The 21,017-nt window shown below is 45.6% G+C and overlaps 2 protein-coding genes across 4 annotated transcripts in view; both read right to left on the bottom strand.

Annotated features, from left to right (window-relative positions):
• Positions 1–2,001, bottom strand: part of CYP27A1 (cytochrome P450 family 27 subfamily A member 1) — a 42,822-nt gene extending 40,821 nt beyond the window's left edge. Inside the window, exon 1 of the mRNA XM_060016094.1 lies at positions 1,510–2,001. Coding sequence (XP_059872077.1) covers positions 1,510–1,779 — 270 coding nt within the window. The 5' untranslated portion in view covers positions 1,780–2,001. The remainder of the gene's footprint in view (positions 1–1,509) is intronic.
• Positions 2,002–13,797: 11,796 nt separating this feature from the next.
• Positions 13,798–21,017, bottom strand: part of TTLL4 (tubulin tyrosine ligase like 4) — a 39,508-nt gene continuing 32,288 nt past the window's right edge. For 2 of the 3 annotated variants that reach the window (XM_060016095.1, XM_060016096.1), the window contains exons 11-19: positions 20,673–20,795; positions 20,272–20,370; positions 19,803–19,937; positions 19,251–19,388; positions 17,857–17,959; positions 17,021–17,231; positions 16,810–16,880; positions 16,320–16,405; positions 13,798–15,983 (exon numbers count right to left, since the gene is read on the bottom strand). In XM_060016095.1, coding sequence (XP_059872078.1) covers positions 15,725–15,983; positions 16,320–16,405; positions 16,810–16,880; positions 17,021–17,231; positions 17,857–17,959; positions 19,251–19,388; positions 19,803–19,937; positions 20,272–20,370; positions 20,673–20,795 — 1,225 coding nt within the window. In that variant the 3' untranslated portion in view covers positions 13,798–15,724. The remainder of the gene's footprint in view (positions 15,984–16,319; positions 16,406–16,809; positions 16,881–17,020; positions 17,232–17,856; positions 17,960–19,250; positions 19,389–19,802; positions 19,938–20,271; positions 20,371–20,672; positions 20,796–21,017) is intronic. The other variant, XM_060016097.1, reaches the window with a different exon arrangement.

Consider the following 21,017-nt stretch of genomic DNA (forward strand, 5'->3'; position numbering starts at 1 on the left):
AGAAGCCATTTCCTCTGGAAGAAGTCTGTGGTAGCCGATATCACCATAAATATCACCAGAGATAAATAGTGGTTCTATAACATCTGGCAGCTTATACACTTGCATGTGCTATTCTATTACCAAGACAGCTCCCTACTCTCCCAACCTCTGTCCACTTTATTTTTTTTAATGTTTGAAATATTAATTTTATTAAGAAAGCATTTGATAGTTGTATTAGATCATATAATCAATCACTTCATTTTTAAATGATGTGGCCTGAGGATACAATTAAAATATGGACTTTTCGGGCTTCCCTGGTGGCGCAGTGGTTGAGAGTCCGCCTGCTGATGCAGGGGACACGGGTTCGTGCCCTGGTCCAGGAAGATCCCACATGCCACGGAGCGGCTGGGCCTGTGAGCCATGGCTGCTGAGCCTGCACGTCTGGAACCTGTGCTCTGCAACGGGAGGGGCCCCAACAGTGAGAGGCCCGCGTACCGGAAAAAAAAATATATATATATATATATATGTGGACTTTTCTTTGATTCAACAAATATTTGAGCATCTACAAGTGCCAGGCTTGGAGATACAGGCCAAACAGGAGGACCCCTGCTCTCACAGGGCTTACATTCTTGCAAGAGGGCAATATTAAAGAAATGTTTATATTACTTATAAACATATAACACAGGAGCTTCCCTGGTGGCACAGTGGTTGAGAATCTGCCTGCCAATGCAGGGGACAGGGGTTCGAGCCCTGGTTCGGGAAGAGTCCCACGTGCCACGGAGCAACTAAGCCCGTGCGTCACAACTGCTGAGCCTGCGCTCTAAAGCCCACGAGCCACAACTACTGAAGCCTGCGCGCCTAGAGCCCGTGCTCCGCAACAAGAGAAGCCACCGCAATGAGAAGCCCGCGCACCGCAAAGAAGAGTAGCCCCCACTCGCCGCAACCAGAGAAAGCCTGCGTACAACAACGAAGACCCAGAGCAGCCAAAAATAAATAAATTAAAAATTAATAAATTTAAAAAAACATATAACACAGAGGAAGTGACAGAGAAAGAAGATGGTGCTTTACCGGAGCACTTTAACAGGTGTCTAACCCAGCCCAGGGAAATCACAGAGACAAAAACAAGTGTTTAAGTAGAAGGGTGAAGACAACAGTTCAGGCAGAGGGAACCTCCTAGACCCTAAGGCGGGGGAAGGACTTTCTAGACTTAAGGAATTGGAAGAAGTCTAGAATGGGTGGAGTACCCAGTGTGAAAAGAGAAGTCAAGGAGATGAGACTGAATCTCAACCTCTGTCCACTTTAAACCTCGCCTCCCAAATCACCTCTAGTCCAGTGCCCTCCTGCTTCATACCACCCCTTGACCTGTTCATTTCAGTTCATAGCCCCTACAGATTCCCAAGGTATGACCACAGCCCCACTCGGTCCCGAGCTAAACGTGTCCTTCACTTTTTGTCCAACGTCTCCCCATCCCCAACTTCTCTGTCCGGGTGCGCACCACATCCCCTGGTCGCGAGGCCCAAGCTCGGTTACCTGGAGCTGGTGCAAGTGCAGAACGTAGCCTTGCACCAACAGCTGGAATAAGAGACGCAGCCGCCCTGGCCCTGAAAGCTCCTCTAGGCTCCGCAGCCTCCGATCGCCAGGCCCGGTTCCGGGAGCCTCGGCTGCCTGGGCCGCAGGCAGGGCGCTGGGGATCGCGGCCTTGGCTCTGGCCCCGTGGGAGCCGAGGCCAGGGAGAGCCACCCGCGTCCCCAGCAGCGCCCACCGCAACCTTGCGCAGCCCAGCGTACCCATACGATTCATGGCTCGCGCCGCCACGCCTTTGGATAGCGAATACAGAGCGCCAGCAACTTGTCCAGAGACAAAACAGCAGGGGCGGGTTCAAGGGTACCGGTAGGGCAGGGCGGGCCGGACGAAGGTTGACCAGGCCTCTTACTGCTCACTTTTCCTTGCGGTCTTCAGTCCCTCCAAATAGGACCTAAGGGACTCGCAGAAGTCACCCTTTCCAACTGTAAGCCTCCTGGCTCGGGGAGGGGCCGGACAACGCCAAGGCAGAAGATGCACGGGGGACTTACGGGAGACCCACAGAGCGCTGACGATGGCCGCCTCTTCCGCGACTCCCCCACCTCGCACTTCCGCGAACTCTCGAGGAGAACTTGAAGCTCGCTTGGTCCCAATTCCCGGCAGGAGTGCGGCAAAGTTCTCGGCAGCCCGGGAGCCTTCCAAGATGGGGAGGCCGGTTCGCCATCCCAGAGCGCCAGCGTCTCAGCTGATCTCACTTCCCGGAGGGACCAGGAACCGACTGCTGAGATTAAACCGGCCGCTGGCTTTTCCTGATAGCCTCCAGTGTTGATCCCGGAGTCTGAGGGCTGAGCGAGGAAAGAGCAAAAAATCCCCCTGTGCAGAAAAGCAAAGAGCAAAAAACCCGACCCTGTCTCCAGGGTCATCTGATTCCTGGAGGGAGGAAGCCAAACAAATTTAAATATTAGGGTTTTCAAAAAATGCAGTTCTACCCCTCTCCCTCCCCACCACCCACATACTCCCTGGTCTGCTGAGGCAGGATTTCTCAAACTGCAGGTTGCGACCAGATTTAGTGAATGTGACCAAAATTATCTTTTAATAAGATGGAATAGAACAAAATAGTACAGAAAATATTGCAAGAAGGAAAAGTATTATTTCATGAATTCTTTGTTTCATATATGTATATTCAAAGTACAAGTTTCAAAAAGTTAAAAACATAACTCATACACGAGCTCAAAGCTTATTCAACCCATTAGAGGTAGAACCAGCAGAATGATAAAGCTTTTTCTAAGACCATTTGAAGAATTGGTTATTTACAGGCAGCCAGAGGCAGAAAAGGCATATTAAGTTCAAGGGGCAACAATTAGACTGACAGCTGATGTAGCTAGGTGTGGATTTCTTTTCATTTATCCCCTTAGGGGTCAGAGAGTTTCTTGACTCTGTGACTGAATATCTTTCATCAGTTTTGGAAGTTTTCAGATATTCAAACATTCCTTTTACCCCATTTATTTTTCTTCTCTCCTAGGACTTCAAATTATATATATATATGTTAGACTTTCTGACTGTATCCTCCCTGTCTCTTACCCTCTCTTCTGTATTGTTCTATCATTTTGTCTCTTCTAACTCATTCTCTATTCAGCTGTGTCTGATGTTAAATCTATCCATTGAATTTTAAATTTCTATTATTGTATTTCTCAGTTTTTCAACTTTAGTTTTTTTCAAATCTGTCCTTTTTAAAATATTTCTAGTTTTATGCCAAAATTCTTAATGTTATTTTTTTTTAAATAAATTTATTTATTTTTTGTCTGCGTTGGGTCTTCGTTGCTGTGCACAGGCTTTCTCTAGTTGCGGCGAGTGGAGGCTACTCTTCGTTGCGGTACACGGGCTTCTCATCGCAGTGGCTCCTCTTGTTGTGGAGCATGGGCTCTAGGCACATGGGCTTCAGTAGTTGCAGCACATGGGCTCAGTAGTTGTGGTTCACGGGCTCTAGAGCTTCAGGCTCAGTAGTTGTGGCACACGGGCTTAGTTGCTCCACTGGCATGTGGGATCTTCCCGGACCAGGGCTTGAACCTGTGTCCCCTGCATTGGCAGCCGGATTCTTAACCACTGCTCCACCAGGGAAGCCCAATGTTATTTTTTATTATACCCTTTACTTTTGTAAGCATAGTTGTTTTAAGGATTATGACCAATAACTCCAATACATGGAATCTATGTGGGACGATTTCTATTGTCCATTATTTCTGGTGGTTTTGTACATATTGCCATGTTTCTTCCTGGGCCTTGTTTCTTTTGATTGTGTACCAGAAAATGTATTCACTAAGTTTCTAGTGGAACTAATTTGAAGTTTAGAATGAGTTTATTTTCCCCGTGGAAGATTTACTTTTATTTCTGACAGTTGCCTAAAGGCACCCACAATCCAAAATCACCATAATTCAGTTTCAGGGAATGAGATGCTTTGAAGCTGAACTGCAGTTCTTTAGAAGGCTAGTCTATTTCCAGTCCTTAATCTTTTTGGGTCCCAACCCAAAGTTTGGGTATAAGAGATTACGGACTCCAGCTATTCTTCACACAGCCCTGTGAGGCTAAACCACTCAACTTCTCAGCTTCCTCTTCTGAAAATGGGAAATGCTACTAATAGGAAAGTGGTACCTAATGCCTAACTTACCTCTGGAGTTCTGTCTTCTCTCGGTTCTTGTCTGATAGATCTTTATTACCTTGTTTGTTCTCTGATGCTGATTCCTTCAAGTAAATGCTGGTCATATTTTCTTCAGCTTTTCAAATTATCCTTTGAGAGAGGACTGAGTCAGGTATTAAGAGAAGTGGAAATCTAATTTATGCTTTTACCTTTATTAGTTCTTTTTCCCCCCCTCTGGGTTCATTTTCTTGATATATTATATTTTTAACTTTTTTTTTTTAATGACTGCTTAGTGAAATTTTATTTCCTAATGAATGGACTTAATGCTGCACATTTTCACGTCATACTATTTTGGCCATATCCAATAAGATTAAATATATTGGCCATAACCAATAAGATTAAATACGCAATTTCTTTCACTGTCACTCATTTCCCAATAGTTTGTAATTTCCATTTTGATTTTCTTTTTAATCTAAGTCATGCAGGAAAGTGTTTTTATTTACTTTCAAATAGTTGTAGTTTTGTTTTTTGTTTTGAAAGGGACCATTCTTTTGTTATTAATTTATAATGCTATTACATTGTGGTCAGAGTATTAATGATCTGCTTTTTAGAATTACTAAAACATTTTTGATGGTCTAGTACTTGTTTATTTTTGTGACTATTCCATGTGTATTTTTGAAAAATATGTATTTTATTAACTTATTAATTTTGTTATTTAAACCCTCTGTAGCCTTACTTATTTTTGTCTACTTGATTTGTTAATATCTGAGAGACGCATGTTCAAGTATTCCCCAAATATTATGGATTTGTGGATTTGTCAATTATTTTGTGTCTTTTCAACAGCTTTGGTTTTATATTTTGAAGATCTGCTGTTAGGTTCATAAAGGTTCATGACTATTATATACTATATATTCTTGACTATTATATATTCTTATATAGCACCTTTTATAAATTTGAAATATTAAAATATTAAATTGCTTTGGATTTAGTTTGTTTGACTTTAATATTGTTATTCCTACAATTGTTATTCCTATGAATTTGTTTGATATATCTTTTATTCATCCCTCTTATTTTTCAGTCATTCTAGATTATTTTGATTTAGAAGTATCTCTCATAAATACCGTGTAGCTGGATTTTTTTTCTTACCTTACAAGAGAATCTTTAAATAGCAAAAATTATTTTTATAACTTGAATGAAAGTTTTAAAATAAATGAAATGAAATAAAAAATTTAAACATAATGAATGGTGGGACTTCCCTGGTGGCACAGTGGTTGGGAATCCACCTGCCAATGCAGGGGACACGGGTTCGATCCCTGGTCTGGAAAGATCTCACATGCAGCGGAGCAGCTAGGCCTGTGCACCACAACTGCTGAGCCTGCACTATAGAGCCCACGAGCCACAACTGCTGAAGTCCTAGGGCCAGTGCTGCACAGGAGAGGCCGCTGCAGTGAGAAGCCCGCACACCGCGTCAAGGAGTGGCCCCCACTCGCTGCAGCTAGAGGGGGCCCGTGCGCAGAAGCGAAGACCCAGAGCAGCCAAAAATAAATAAATTTTTTTAAAAAACCATAATGAATGATAATTCATGGAAGAGGAACTATAAATGGCTCTTTAGCCCATGCAAAAATGTTCAACTTTACTTGCAATGAAAGACAAATCAGAACTACATCAGAAACCATTTTTCACCTATAAGATTGAAAAAGATTAAAAGTTTGATACCACTATGTATTTGAGGGTATAGGGAAACAAACTCTCAGTCATGGTTTAAGGAAGTACAAATTGCTGCAGAGTTTTCAAAATTTAAAGTGCACTTACTTTTGAGCCAGCAGTTCTACTTGTAGGGATTTTCTTTTCTGTGAATATACTTGCACATTCGTAAAATCACAAATATACAAAGATATTTATTACAGCATTGTTTGTACAGATAAAGAAAATATTGGAAACAACCTGAACCCATCAGTAGGGGATTAATGAGATAAATTATAGTAAATTCATGCATTGGAATCATTTGCAGCTTTAAAAAGACAATGATACAGCTCTATGTGTACTGATATACAACAATTTCCAAGATATAAAATTAAAAAGGCAAGATGCAAAGCAGTAGTATGGTAGGCTACGACAAAATTATGCCAGTGTTTGCACATGCATAGAATATCTCTGGAAGGATACACAAGAACCTTGTAATTGTAGTGGCCTCAGGGACAAAGGTGACAGGGACACAACTTCACAGCATGCTCTCTTGGCTCTTAGAATTGTGTAGTATGTACTTGCAATATGTCAGGGTTTTTTTAAGTGGCTTATTCAAAAGTCACGTAGCAAAACATCTTGTTTTGACATTTCTGGAAACTTGTGTCTCAAAGTGATATCTGGCTATCAGGTAACTTGGTCACTTGGGACCTTACCAGGGCCAAAAAATTTAGTAAAAGCAATAATAATGTATTAAAACAATTAAACCTGTACATACATATAGTACCTTATTTTTTGTTTCTTTTCTTTTTTCTCCTTTCTTTTCTATTTCAGGGGAGGGAGGTATCTAGAAAGAAGTATGTTGGGGAAAATGTATATTTGAAGATACCCATGAATTAAGTACAAGGACAAACAGTGTGTATAAAAAAATTGGTTTGAGATTTGGTTAAAAAACTGGTCTGATTCTTTCGTTTAATTAACTCATACATTTTTGTGATTTTGAAAATTAAAATAAACAAATAAAAACTTTCTAAGCCTCCTGAACACAGAGAAGTTATGTTTACATTGCTTTCCAAGGAATTAAATTATACAGCAAAACAACCCCAAAGTAAAAATCACCCATAATCCCACCACTTATATAAGGGAACAAATTAAAAGACCTCTGCTTTGCTTCCCCAATTATATTCCTTCCAAGTGAAGTACTGTTCATAATTTAGTGCATAATCTTCCAGACCTTGTTCTATATTTATATAAACTTTTTTTCACCTGTAGTTGAAAAAAGCATGTTGAAATTTTAATGTGAATTCCCTTAAATATTATAAAGGCTTAGGGCTGTTTTTTTAAAAATATGCCTATTGACCCTTTCTATTTCTTCTATGAAGTACTTAGTCATATCCTTTGATCTTTTTTTATTGGATTTTCTGTCTTTTCTTATTAGTTTGTTGGAGTTCTTTTTCTACTTAGATTAACAGATTAACCTCTGTTACATATATTACAAGTATTTTCTCCTGGTTGTCTGTTCTTTATATCCTGGCTATTATTTAGGGTATAGGTCTCTTTGTTTGGCTGGTCCTGATTCATAAGCATAATAATAAAACTGTAATTCTAAGTATAGAGCTTTCCTGAGTTCTGTGAATCATTCTAGTGAATTATCAAACCTCAGGGGGTTGCAGGAACATGTGAATTTGTGGCCAGTTGGTGAAAACTACAGGTAGCCTGGGGACCTCCAGACTTGTGGCTGGCATCTGAAGTGAGGGCAGTCTAGTTGGGGACTATGCCTTTAAACTGTAGTCTGCACTAACTCCAGGTTTAGTGTCAGAATTGCAGTATTGCACTTGCCCTTTCCTTTCCTTGTGGTTGGTTCTAATTTTGAGGGATTACATTGTGCCTAACACATGTGAGGGCCCCAAACTGGTCCTCAGCTACTATTAGCCTATGCTGCCATTAACTGAAACATCTTCATTTCTACCTGGCTTCACTCTCTACCCCTATTCCTGACCAAAAGTCTCTCAAATCTCTCTCTCTCTCTCTCTCCTACTTTCCCACTTCCACAGCCTTTATGGGCCCCTGGGAGCACGTGACTCTTTCTGAAGGAGAACTTTGAGGTCATCTCAGGCCTATCTGCCTACATGTCTCAGATGTCCTCATACTTGGCATGAGGAAACGTCTGGGACTTCCCTTCCAGGAAGCAGGTACAGGTCTTTTTTGTTCTTAGATTCTCAGTCATTGGCATAGGAGAAGTGCAGGACACAGGCCCCTATATCAGGGACACACATCAGCCTAGAAGGAGGAGAAGGAAGAGAAGAAGAAGGGGAATGGAGAAGGAAGAAGAATTAACATTTGAGGACTCACTATGTATCAGGCACTGTTCTGACCACTTTTCTAATATTAATTCATTTGATTCCTGCATCAACTCTAGGAGTTAATAATGCTATTATCCTAATATTTTACAAAACAGTGGGGCAGAGATTTAAAATAATTTTCCCAAGTCATACAGCTAGTAAAGTCAGAGCCAGAATTCAGGAACTGGGGTCCCAGTGATTATGAATGATCTGTACTGCCTTCTTTTCCATAGACCTCAGCATCGCTGCCTTCCCTTCTACCAGCTAAGGTAACTCTTCTGCTCTCAGAGCAGAAAATCCTGGCTCTCAGTAATCAAATATTTCAGCATTTGTCTGAAGTTCAACTTTTGCAAAGCAAATAACTATTTCGTTCTCTGCTGTGTCAGTCTTTCCCTAAAGGGAATGAGATGAAACGCTCCAACCGCTGCTTCCTTAATGTGGGAGGGCCACTCGATTACAAGGGAGCAGCTGGGGTTGTTGCTATAATCTGACACTTGAATGAGGCTCTCTATCCTGAAACAAAAGAATTTATGGAAACAAGAGGCAGAATGATTCAGTGAAGAGCATGAGTTTTATTAAAATGCTCATAATATTTCATTAAGAATTACAAAACCCTTTCAACAGTTGGTTCTCTTTCTCACACACACACAATTGGAAATATACACACCAAATTTAATAATAATTTAATTTTTAATATAAATTTATTGTATTTATTTATTTTTGGCTGCATTGGGTCTTCGTTGCTGCACACGGGCTTTCTCTAGTTGCCGCTAGTGGGGGCTACTCTTCGTTGCATCACCCTAATCTCTGCCCTCATGTTCACATGGCATATTCCCTGTGTGCATATCTGTGTCCAAATTTCCCCTTTTCATCAGGATATCAGTCATATTGGAATAGGGGCCCACTCTACTCCAGTATGACCTCATCTTAAGTAGTTATATCTGCAATGACCCTATTGCCTAATAAGGTCACAATATGATCAGTACTTCAGCCTACGTATTTGGGGGCACACAATTCACCCCATCACTAGCATATTCCTAGGAGTGGAGTTCCCAGGTCAGATGAGCTACTGATAATACTGTGATAATGAAATTATCAGTCTTAGTATGCAGCTCTCTGCAATAATTAGGATATACATGGTATATTTAGAATTTGCATTTTCCTGATGGCTAATGTGGGACACTGTTTTTTCCAAAGGTAGCTGCAACAATTTCCTTTTCTTTTTTTTTTTTGGCTGTGTTGGGTCTTTGTTGCTGCGCCCGCGGTTTCTCTAGTTGCGGTGAGCAGGGGCTACTGTTTTGCTGCAGTGCGCGGGCTTCTCACTGCGGTGGCTTTTCTTGTTGAGGAGCATGGGCTCTACACACACGGGCTTCAGTAGTTGTGGCTCACGGGCTCAGTAGTTGTGGCGCACGGGCTTAGTTGCTCCGTGGCATGTGGGATCTTCCTGGACCAGGGATCGAACCCATGTCCCCTGCATCGGCAGGCGGATTCTTAAATCTTGACTGCCTTTTAAATTTTAACTATTCTAGGGACTTCCCTGGTGGTGCAGTGAATAAGACTCTGTGCTCCCAATGCAGAGGGCTAGGGTTCTATTCCTGGTCAGGGAACTAGATCCCACATGCCTGCCACAACTAAGTTTGCATGCCAAAACTAAGGAGCCCTGGAGCCACAAGTAAGAAGCCCACGTGCTGCAACTAAGGAGCCTGCAAGCTGCAACTAAGGAGCACGCCTGCTGCAATTAAGACCTCACGCAGCCAAATAAATATTTTTTAAAAATACATAAATTTTAACTATTCTAGTGTCATCTCATCGTACTTTTATTTAATATACATATGCATCATGAAATGGTTATCTCCTTGGCCTTTTTTTTTTTTTGCGGTACGCGGGCCTCTCACTATTGTGGCCTCTCCCGTTGCGGAGCACAGGCTCCGGACGCGCAGGCTCAGCAGCCATGGCTCACGGGCCCAGCCGCTCCGCGGCATGTGGGATCCTCCTGGACCGGGGCACGAACCCGTGTCCCCTGCATCAGTCGGCGGACTCTCAACCACTGCGCCACCAGGGAAGCCCTCTCCTTGGCCTTTTTAAAGTCAGCTTTATTTACTTATAAGAAAATTCATCCATCTTAAGTGTATAATTCGATGAGTTTCAACAAACATAGTCATATAGCCACCATCACAATCAAGGTACAGGATATTTCCAACCTGCTCAACTGTCCCTCCCCTCTGTCATCTATAATCCTTAGCAACCACTGATAAGCTTTCTGTCCCTAGTTTGCCTTTTCTAGAATGTTATATAAATGGAATCATAAAGTACGTAGTCTTTTGTTTCTGGCTTCTTTCACTCAGCATAACGCTCTTGAGATTCATCCATGTTGTTGCACGCGTCAGTTTACTCCTCTTTTTGGCCTCCTCTAAGTAGTATTGAACAGATATATCACAATTTGTTTATTCATTCACTAGTTGTTGGATATTTGGGTTGTTTCCAGGGTTTTGCTATTATGAATAAAACTGCTGTGAACATTTGCAAGCAGGAGTGAATTGCTGGGTCATATGTTGAGTGTATGTCACTTCATAAGAACCTACTGAGCTATTTTCCAATGTACCATTTTGCATTCCCACCAGCAATGTATGTGTTCCAGCTGCTCCATGTTTGCAGACACTTGGTAGTTTCAGCCTTTTTCATTTGAGCCATTCTGCTGTGTAAGTGGTGTCTCCTTGTAGTTTTTCTTTTCTTTTTCTTTTTCTCCAAACGCTTATGTTGAGGGCTGACTTTCAACAGATTGCAGTGAGGGAGCTGTTCAGCTGCACACAACCCTGACCCAGAAGCAGGTTGTCTACGAATGGTTTAACACCAGATGCCCCAGGAATGTGCCTTGCGTGACATGCAAGGAGGCAGCCCCCCTTTCTCTGAACTAGAGGCTCTCGGCTCAGGCCCCCGCCCTGCGTGTGCTATGGGCCTCACGGGGGAGAGAGGGAAGCACTTGGCCGCCTGCCTGCAGTAGGGACTGCGGGACCAGCCAAGGAGGCTTAGCCATGACTGCCCTGTGGTTCTGCCTTGCTGGGATTCTTATTTAGAGGTTCAGTCATAATCCCACAGTTGGTAGCTTTTCCCCGTTGGCTCCTCAGCCTGTATCACTATGGTTTTGTTTTTTTTTTTTTTTTTCCGGTACGCGGGCCTCTCATTGTTGTGGCCTCTCCCTTTGGGGAGCACAGGCTCCGGACGTGCAGGCTCAGCGGCCATGGCTCACGGGCCCAGCTGCTCCGCGGCATATGGGATCTTTCCAGACCGGGGCACAAACCCGTGTCCCCTGCATCGGCAGGCGGACTCTGAACCACTGCGCCACCAGGGAAGCCCTCATTATAGTTTTAACCGCACTTCTCTGACAACTAATGTTAAGGGCTTCAATTTTTCTAAATGAATTATCTTGATTAAATCACCAGTTTGTCATTCCATGTTTATCACAGTTTTGTAAGAGCAACATGCTACTATAATAGTATCATAGTACCATTATAATAGTAACATGCTGTGTTACACGGTGTTACTGTTACTTTATGAAAATGGTTTTGGCGGTGTTAACTGTTTTTTATTTTTTTTTTAGTCTGCATTATATATGTATCAGGCACTTGACTAGGTGCTTTATGTATATTCTGCCCCCCCGCCCCCTTAACCCTCATAACTACCCTACAAGGTAAGCTCTGGTCTCCTCATTTTACTAGTTGAGATTTAGAGATTGTGTTGGATTTCCCCATGACAGTCCGTAGCATTCCATGTGTCTCGGTCCATTATAATAAGGCACAAATGGGTTTTAGAAAACACCCACCTTGCTATTGATCCTTCTCATATTCTTTCACCTATGAGAAATCTGCCAAGAGCAGCATAAAGGCTGCTTGCAGCTCTCAATGCTCCAAAGCTGAGGAACGGTCAAGTCAAATGAGCCTGACATTAACAAGGGTGCAAACTGCTACAGGGAGATCTAAATGACCGAGTGTTGTTCGAGAGGCTGGATTAGACTCTCAAGTGGCATGAAACGGAGCTCCCTCAACTCCACACCTCTGAAAACCATCACTGTTTCAAAGCAGTTGGGGAATCCATACTGTAAACAGAGCTTAGTCTTAGGACAAATCTAGAGGAAGCCAGGAGAGGAGGTCCCCCGGCTGCCTTTGGTGACTACCTTATTTGGGTAACGAATTCAGCTGTGGAGGGAAGCGGAGCAGACTGTGCACCTGGATTATCAACCTCCTGCACTGGCCCACTGTTGGATGGTCCCAGAGGGCAATAAGGTGTGTCCTTTCCATAGGGTTACAGGAGGCACAATCACCCTCAACTAAATAGCCTCAAATCATAAGAATGTACCTGTAACGACAAGCGTCCCCTCGGCACAGCTGTTACATTCGTGCATGTTCTTTGGCTCCAGTTCAAGGTCTCTATTTTCTGTGCCCTGCTCCTCCCCTCTCCAGCCCCCAGGCATCCACTGCTCCCTTACGCTCCCTTTCTTATCAAAGCTTCTCTCTGAATAGGACTGAGTAAGCCCAATTCACATACTTTTAATTTGCATTCTGTCTGTGAAATATGTAACTAAAGAAATAAATCCCCAACAAAGTGTGAAACAGTAGAATGAATAATGGTGATACAGTGAAGGTAGGGGTGATGAGGTATCACCCAGGCCAAACCCTGTTCTGGCCTTCTTCACTTCTAAAATGTCTCCATAGCTGCTTCATTCCTTAGTGGAAAGGGTTTTACATTTCTTCCCTGCCTTTCCCTAATCAAGGAACAGGGCTTGGATAGCAAATGGAGAAAGGAGTAACCATGCATTAAGTCCTATGTCCTAAGTGCTTTTACTATGTTTTACTTAATTTTCACAACCTTACAATGTAGGTATTAAATTCGCATTATTTAAAAACTTTAAAAAGTTAGATGACATGCCCAAGGCTACACAAACGAACTGAGATTTGAGCCCTAGGTCAGACTCCAAGGTTCACGCTCTTTTCTTATCCCCATGCCACCTCTCCATTAAGTATTCATTCTAAGTTCCTTAGTGTCTGATCAAGCTTGAGTGAATTTGAAGTAAACAGAAATGGTAACCACCCTCCTTCCGCCCCACCCCCGGCCCCCACCCCCAAATCCTTACTCCAGTGCTTCAGAAATACCCTGCACACTGCATTCCCTGACTCAGGAGCACTTGCTCCCCTTTCTCCAAACAGGGACTGGGTACGTTATCAAGTTAGGGAAAAACTGACATGTTCTGACAAACATCTACTCTACTATACCCTCAAATTTAAACTTTCCCAAAAATCTCATTACTTCCCCCAAATTCCTTATTTAGCTGAATACCTCATACTGTAGGTATGCATTGTTAAGTATGTATGCTGAATTCTTAATAAGCAAGATTTCATTTTCTTTCAAGGCTGAAAGGGAAGTATGACACAGTAGCCTCATTCCTTTCTCCAACCCAGCAACACACACACACACACACACACACACACACACACACACACACACACACACACACACACACACACACACACACACATACCAGATACTCAAAGGTGATGAAAACTTTAAAAGTATAAACATGTTTTAAGCTACTAAGAACACTCTACTTCCATCACTCATTTACTTTCCCCACAGCCCACTCCCCTCCTTCCCGTCATGCTGCGGTCCCTTCTCCAGTTACGGGGATGGGAATGGTTGTGCTGTCCATCTGGGGATTCTCAGAAGGCAAAGGATTGAAGCTGGTTCCCAGGGAGTGGCACAGCTCTATCAGGCCTCCACACCTAAGCCTTTGCACCAGAGGATGAGCCACAACAAAACTGCTTAAGCAGGTGGCTTATTTTCCTAGGAATGCTGCTTCCTGCCCTCGTCACAAGGTTTGACATTTGCACTAGAATATTGCACCCACTCTTGCAGAACAAGAGGGAGTTGGCTTCAAGTCTAGCAGAAGAGATTTAACAGGACTGTCAAGGACCTCTCCTACGGACCTGACTTTGAAGTCCTTACCACTGCACAGAAGTGACCCAGGACTTTGCCATCAAGCTTTCTTCACAACTGTCAACATGGCCTTCACACATCAACTGTGTGGCCTTGAACGCAGTCAGGCCTCTCAGTGATTTTTCCAGGGCTCCCTCCCAACTCACCACAGAACTCCTGGAGCCACAAAGCAGGATATCTCTCCCAAGCTCAAGAATGAAGGCAGAGAAAGCCTGGGGTCAGACCGTGAGCAGAGCATCCTGCCTGATGCGTCAAAGGGAAAACCTGGGTAACTGAGTCAAGGAGCCAGTTGGCTTCTTGTTGGGCCCTGCTGACAGAAAAATGAAATGAAGTAAAGGGATTGTAGGGCTGGGGAGGGGGCGAGCAGCAACCAGGAAGTGCCAGGTTAAGGAGGAGCATCGTTCAAGTGAAAACAACCTTTCTGATCCAAACCCTCCCACCTTGGCTTCCCCCTGGGCCCAGGAGAGAGAGAGAGGCAGAGCTTCTGGCTTAGGTGTTTGTGTCCTGTGAGACCTCCGTACGCACAGTTCACGTGGTCAACATTTATTGAACCCTCACTGTTTACTGAGTCTTGGGGAGGCAGATCCAGTTCAGAGTACAAGGTTTAGTCAGGAGCCTGACTGGAAGCCCATCCTACAGTGGTGGCTGCTCCTGGAACCCGCCCTCCAGGCCACCAGAGTCTGCATGCCCTAGCAACCTGTGAGCCAGACCCCGAACACCAGAGAGTGTGAAGGGGGAACCACAGCTCCTTCCACCCTCCCCTTGGATTGCGTCCTTTGATATATGGACCCAGACAGGCAACAGCAAGTGGGATTATCTGGGCTCCTTTACTGCAGCTATGGGAAATTCACAAAGTTCATAAAACCTCTCACCTCACAGGGAGACAAGAGCTGAAGGGGTAACATCCATGAGAGAGAAGTCTAGAAGGTTGAACAAGTAGTGATGTGAGGTCAGAATAGGAAGACCTAGGGCTACTGGCTGGGTGGGTATGTGAAAGGAGAAATGGTCTGGAGGTGGGGATGCCCCCAAGACTAGGACGATAGGAAATGGTTCAGCATGTCATGGCCTCTGCCTGCTTATCTACTGAGGAGGTCTGAAGGCTTCTGAAAGTGACTCCTCAGGACAGGGGATTGGGGAGGCAGGAGGGTGAGACCTGAGGAAATAAGGACCCTCAGAGGAACCTCCTCAATTATATAGAGAGCAAGGGACTTCAGGCCCGAATATGTTCAGTATGTTTTCTCCTCTTGAGCCATAACTCAGTCACTGCACCAAGGCCTAAAACAAACCACACATGGCTCTCTCAAAGTAGAAACCAAACCCTGCTTTATAAGGCTGAGTGGCCATCATTGGCTTCTCCACTGAGATATGAGGTGCCAGCCAGTGAACCTTCCTCACCTTGTTCCCCTCCCCACCACCCCTCCAGTCCGCCAGACACCCCCCTCTACAACTCAACCACTTCAAAAAATACTCTGAGGAGGGGCAAGGTGGAGGGGTGGGAGCTCAGGCTGGCCGGCCAGCCGGTTCCCATGAGGTAGCTAACGCTGGTGCGCCTGGGCAGGGGCTGGTGGAGGCAGGCCCGTCACAGGCTCACAGCAGCCAGGAGGGAGTCACCAGCTGACTGGGAGGTGGAGGAGGCAGAAAGCCTCGAAGTCTGCCCAGAGTACTTGATCAAGGGTAACGTCTGGGTGGAGAGGCTGGGCTCTTTGCTGGTGTCCTCACTGTCCTTTGAGGAACTGGGTTTCCTGGGGAGAGGGGAAAGGCCAGCTTGGGTCTTCGTGGGCTTGGGCATGGTCCCATCTCCAGAGAGTGGTATGCTTCCCTTGGAGGAGCCATGTTTTCTGAAGGGAACAGAGGGAGGAAGAAATGGCTGAGACATTGTGTAGCTGAGACTTTAACCCACGACCTGCTACCTTCAGAGTCTAGAGCAGGCATTCACCGTATTCATTTCAGTATGGCTGAAAGTGGCTGCTTTTGCGGATGAGTCTGTGCTCCAGCTCAGCTTTACTGGGCATACCAAGAGCCACCAGGAAGAAGATACTGTGGCTGCATATTCTGATACTCCCACCAACCCCCAACTGGAGAACGCTGAGCTCATCATACTCTGGGAAGAGAGGGAGGAGGAAAACTCCCCGAATTCACACTCAACACCCTTCCCTTGCCCAGGCAGCACTCACCCCAGCTTGCCAGTCTCTGATTTGGAGAAATCACTGAGCGTCACATCACCCTTTGGGACAGTCAGAATTGATGTCGGGAGAGTCCACTAAAAGCAAAGGAAGCAATGAGGCCAAAGGGCGAGGTAGAGGTCAGGGGAGAGTGTCTGGGTCTTAGGACTCTTTCCCAGCTCTACCTCTGAGTGATCAAAGGGCTCTTCCCTTCCCTACCCTGCAGGAATGGGCCCATATGGGGAGAAGTCTTGGTCCTCTCTTGATTCAGATAAGAAGCTGAGGCTACAAAGCATCTGATCCTTGAAAGAAAGGCATCCAGGGAATCCTAGAGGCAATTATTCCCTTGAAAGGGAAGGGTCCTGAGACACAGAGACCTGCAGAACCTTGGGAAGAAGTGAGAGGGTCTGGACCTACACCCAACCCATGCTGCACTCTTAAGGTGGAAGAGGGAGGGGCCTGAGGTAGGACTGTCCCCCTTCACCCCAATGGCACTACTCACCACTGGAGCAGAATCAGAGATGGATCCTGTGTGGAACCCTTTGTAGCACCAACTCCGAAGCAGATCTACTCCTAGGACAAGATTAACAAGGGTGGGACTTAAGAGGGTGGAACCAACTGGCCTATTCTTCTTGCCACAGAGGCCCACTTCTTGGTCTATTGGGATTTAATCTCTCATTAAACATGGCATGTGGGCAGGGAGGACACATCACCTTTGAGCTTGTTGCCATGGTACTTCTGTTCCCACTGGGTGGTGAGAATGTTGAAATATCGTGGCTGCTCAAAAAAGCGGAGATAGCGAGAAGAGATTCGAGAAGGAAAAATTCGTTCAAATTGACCACGGCGAGAAAACTCATCCTCCATCTCAACCAGAACCCGAACATCATCTGGCGTCAGGACATCCAGCACAGATGAATAGAAGTCCTGTGGCCCAAGGAACAGGGGGGAGAAGGGTATGACAAAGAGTGTAAGCCAGAGGCAGAGAATCAAAAAGCTGGGGGATGGGGAGTACAGCTCCGGGGTCCTAAGGCTCCAGGACCAAAGGACCACCAAGGCAGTCTGGTGGGCCCACTCTGGGCCTCATCTATCCCCAAGTCTGCTGAGCTTATTCGGGGGATGAAGAGACTCTTGGCTGGGGTGAGGGGAGACAGGCGGCACAGAGGTTAAGCGATTTGTTGGATGCAGTCAAGATCAGAATCCAGATTTGGCCACAGCCTCGTGTCCGCCACACTTCCATCTGACTCCCTCATCTGCTCGGAGAAAGTCAAGCCTTCCAGGAGCTCAGTGCCCCTCAGGGAAAGAAACCCAAGGGTCTACAGCTCTACAAGAAGGGTGGGCTGGTACAGCACTTTGCTAAGAGGAGTGGTTGTTGAACATGTGATAAGGGCCATCAACTCCCTCCGGAATGACATACATTCCAACAAATCCCTGCACATCAGGGGATGTAGGAAGCCCTGCCCTAGAGGGAAGAAAAACTGCTTGCCTTGGGGCTCCACAGGTTTGACCAGGGAAGCTTTCTACTAGCACTGGGGTGAAGGCAATTTCCTACCTGATCAGGAATTTTCTGGGTCAGGTAATAGGCTTTCTTCATCTTCTGTGCAGTGAAGTACTCTGGGGCCATTCGACATCTGTCCCTGGGGGAGCTGGGCAGGCTAAGGCAGAGGGTGGAAAGGGGGCAAAGGGTAAGGTCAGCAGCTTCACATCCTGAGGACATGTAGAGAGAGGGTTCAGCCCAGGAAGACACCCTTCTCAAGAGAATACAAAGAAGGATGGACAGAAGTTCGTTACGTGAGTAAATCAGACTGCAATGCACTGCATTCCGGTAGCCTGAGACTCAAAGATGAAGTACCATGTAAGAACTAAAAGAGTACAAAGCACCCTCTTTAAGTTGTATTTAAATGATAAAAAAAAAGGAGGACCATGGAACCATCATTGTATATATCTCAGTTTAGCTTAATTTAGTGAACACTTACTATAATAAATATCCAGCTTGGCCCTACTGGCTATGTAATCCTGGACAAATTCCCTGACCTCCCTGCACCTCAGTTTCATCACCCACATTACAACAATTACTGCTGAGAGAGACACAAAGATGGCCTCCAAGAAGCTCACAGGATGGCATGTGTCAAATGACAAATAACTATAGCACAGAGCCAAATATAAGTCTACAAGGTACAGTGGGGAAAGCAAGTTTTGTTACCAAAAACTTGAGCTCCCTTTCCTCAAGAGTGGTTCTGAGTGCTTTGTGGGGTGTGGAGGAGAGAGCCCACATTGAGCTGGTTTCATGAAGATGCTGCCTTCAGCTAGGCTTTGATGGATGGGTGAGGTTGAAACAGGGAGGTCTTGCTGAGTGGAAGGAGGAAGAAACCCCATGAGCAGAGGAGGGGACACCACAGGGGAAAAATGAGAAGCAGTGAACATTTCAGAGAGGAGACTAGACTAACTGATCCTTAAGGATTCTTCCAGCCTTGAGGTTCTATGAGCGATCCAGTTTGTCAGAGCACAGGAGCTGGGAAGAGGAATTAAGGGAGGGGTGCCTGGGAAAAAGAGGCTGGGGCCTTGAATGTCTGCTTGAGGAATTTTTTTTTTTTTTTGGCTGTGCCGCATAGCTGGTGGGATCGTAGTTCCCCGACCAGGGACTGAACCCAGGCCCTCAGCAGTGAAAGCGTGGAGTCTTAACCACTAGACTGCCAGGGAATCCCCTGCTTGAGGAATTTAAAGCTGATTCCCCAGGACCTGTAGGGATTCCTGGGCAGGGGAGCAATTAAGCAAACAGGCTTTTAGGGGCACTGACATGGCAGTGGTGTGTGAGTAGATTGCAGGGGCAGACCGAGCAGTAAGAGAGATCAAGCAGGAGTGAACACCCAGACACCACCCCTTCCCAGAGTCCCTATGGGGCTGCTCATGCTGCCAGCCGAGCTGCAGACAAGCACGGAGGCCGACCTGGCGGTGGAGCTGCTGGAGCTGCTGGAGCTGGAAGCGATATCCTCTGCGCTGGGCAGAACAAAGCCCGCCAGGTTCAGAAGGTCACGGATCATCTGGCCTTTGATGCTGATGTCCAGTGGAGAGCTGGAGTGGAGGCTTCAGGGAAAGGATGCAAAGAGTGGTAAAAGCAGATGCCAAAACTGTTTCCAGTCCCAAGTCCCAGTCAATGCCAGCCCCATTTACATCCAAACTCATGAGCGCCATCACGGGGGTCTTCTTGCCCCACGGATAGTGAATAACCTCACACAGGGTGGTTCCTGCCCATGACCCTGCTAGGGAAAAGCAAGCAGTAGGCATCAAGTTTAAAAGAGTAACTTTTAACAATCTGTCTCCAATGTCAGAGAACCCTGAGATAACGGCAAAGAATAAGGGAATGCGTAAACAGACCATGAAGGGAAAACACATATTCTAGTGAAGGAAAGGTTTTCCCAAAGTCAGCAAGACTGGAGCAGAAACAGGATCTTGAAGACACAGAAAGGCTTCTACTGCGAGTGTCCTGAGAATACCTACCTTGGGGAGATGTTGACTTCCAGGACCCAGGGCTTGAGGTTCTCATCGAGCATGATGTCGAAACCGAAGAGCTCGTGGCAGCTGTAGGGCCGCCGCACGTACATCTTCAGCAGGCTGGTCACATAGGGTTCTGACCTAGTCACAGGGAGGAGAAAGTATTCAGCTCAGCTCCTCCCAAAGGCTCTACCTAGAGCTGCCCTGCCAATGGAGTGGCTCAGAGACAGGAGGACAGAAGCAACCCAGGAAAAGAAGCTCTCAAGAGATGTCTGTGATCTGGAGCCAGCTTCTGGGGATGAAGTTCAGTAGAAGAGCAGAATTTAAGTCTTATCCATTCCTTCCTAAACCCTGTCCTCAGAAACGGAACTTTTGACAGCATGGTCAAAAGTCTGGAGCACAGCAGGGTGGAGGCCCATAAGAAAAGGGGGGTTTCAGTGGCAGGCCCCACACCCAGGGTGGCAGTGTGACTCACGAGATGATCGTTTTGACAACAACGTCCTTTATCTTCTCCCAGATGGCATCACTGTTGACTCCCTTCTGGCTCAGGTAGCTCCATAAAGCCTTCAGTGCCCTGTAAGGCAGGAGAGGAGGAGGGAGAATTTAGGGTTGTAGTCTATGAATGAGCAATGAAGAAAAGAGAAAGGAAAAGGAATGAGAGGCCCAAAGGTATCTTCTTCATATATCTTCTTTTGATGTTTTGAATTAAGACAGAAATGAGTTGGATGCAAACAGACCAATTCTGAATTGCCAAGTGTTTATATAATCTCTGGGTCTTATATTAATCCTCCACTCACCACCCCCCCGAAACCTCCCCAAACCCCAGAACCCTGTGCTCCTCTAGACCTCCACTTGATGGGGACACTGTCTGGGTACCATTTGTGGCCCTGGCAGGCCGTTTCGTCTTCATTGGCCTGGTACTCGGCATTCTTTTTATTGACACTGTAGTTGGTCAGGTGCATGAACTTGTTGCCAAGGCTCTTCATGGAAGGGGAATACCTGGAAGTGAGAGGAAAGGCAGAGGATAACGGTCCAAACATTTCCCCACATCCTGAGGAGGCAAAGGACAAGTGGACAGATCTTTTCAGATGCACAAGCGTCTGAGAAGTACACCTACTGGTAAGATTTCCAAAACACCACAGATAAACTCATCTCCCAATTTATCCCACCTCAGTCCTGCAGGAAGACCCTCCCTATTCAGTGAAGCAGAGGACCTCCTTA

This window comes from Delphinus delphis, chromosome 7, assembly GCF_949987515.2.
Source record: "Delphinus delphis chromosome 7, mDelDel1.2, whole genome shotgun sequence".
Lineage (NCBI taxonomy): Eukaryota > Metazoa > Chordata > Mammalia > Artiodactyla > Delphinidae > Delphinus > Delphinus delphis.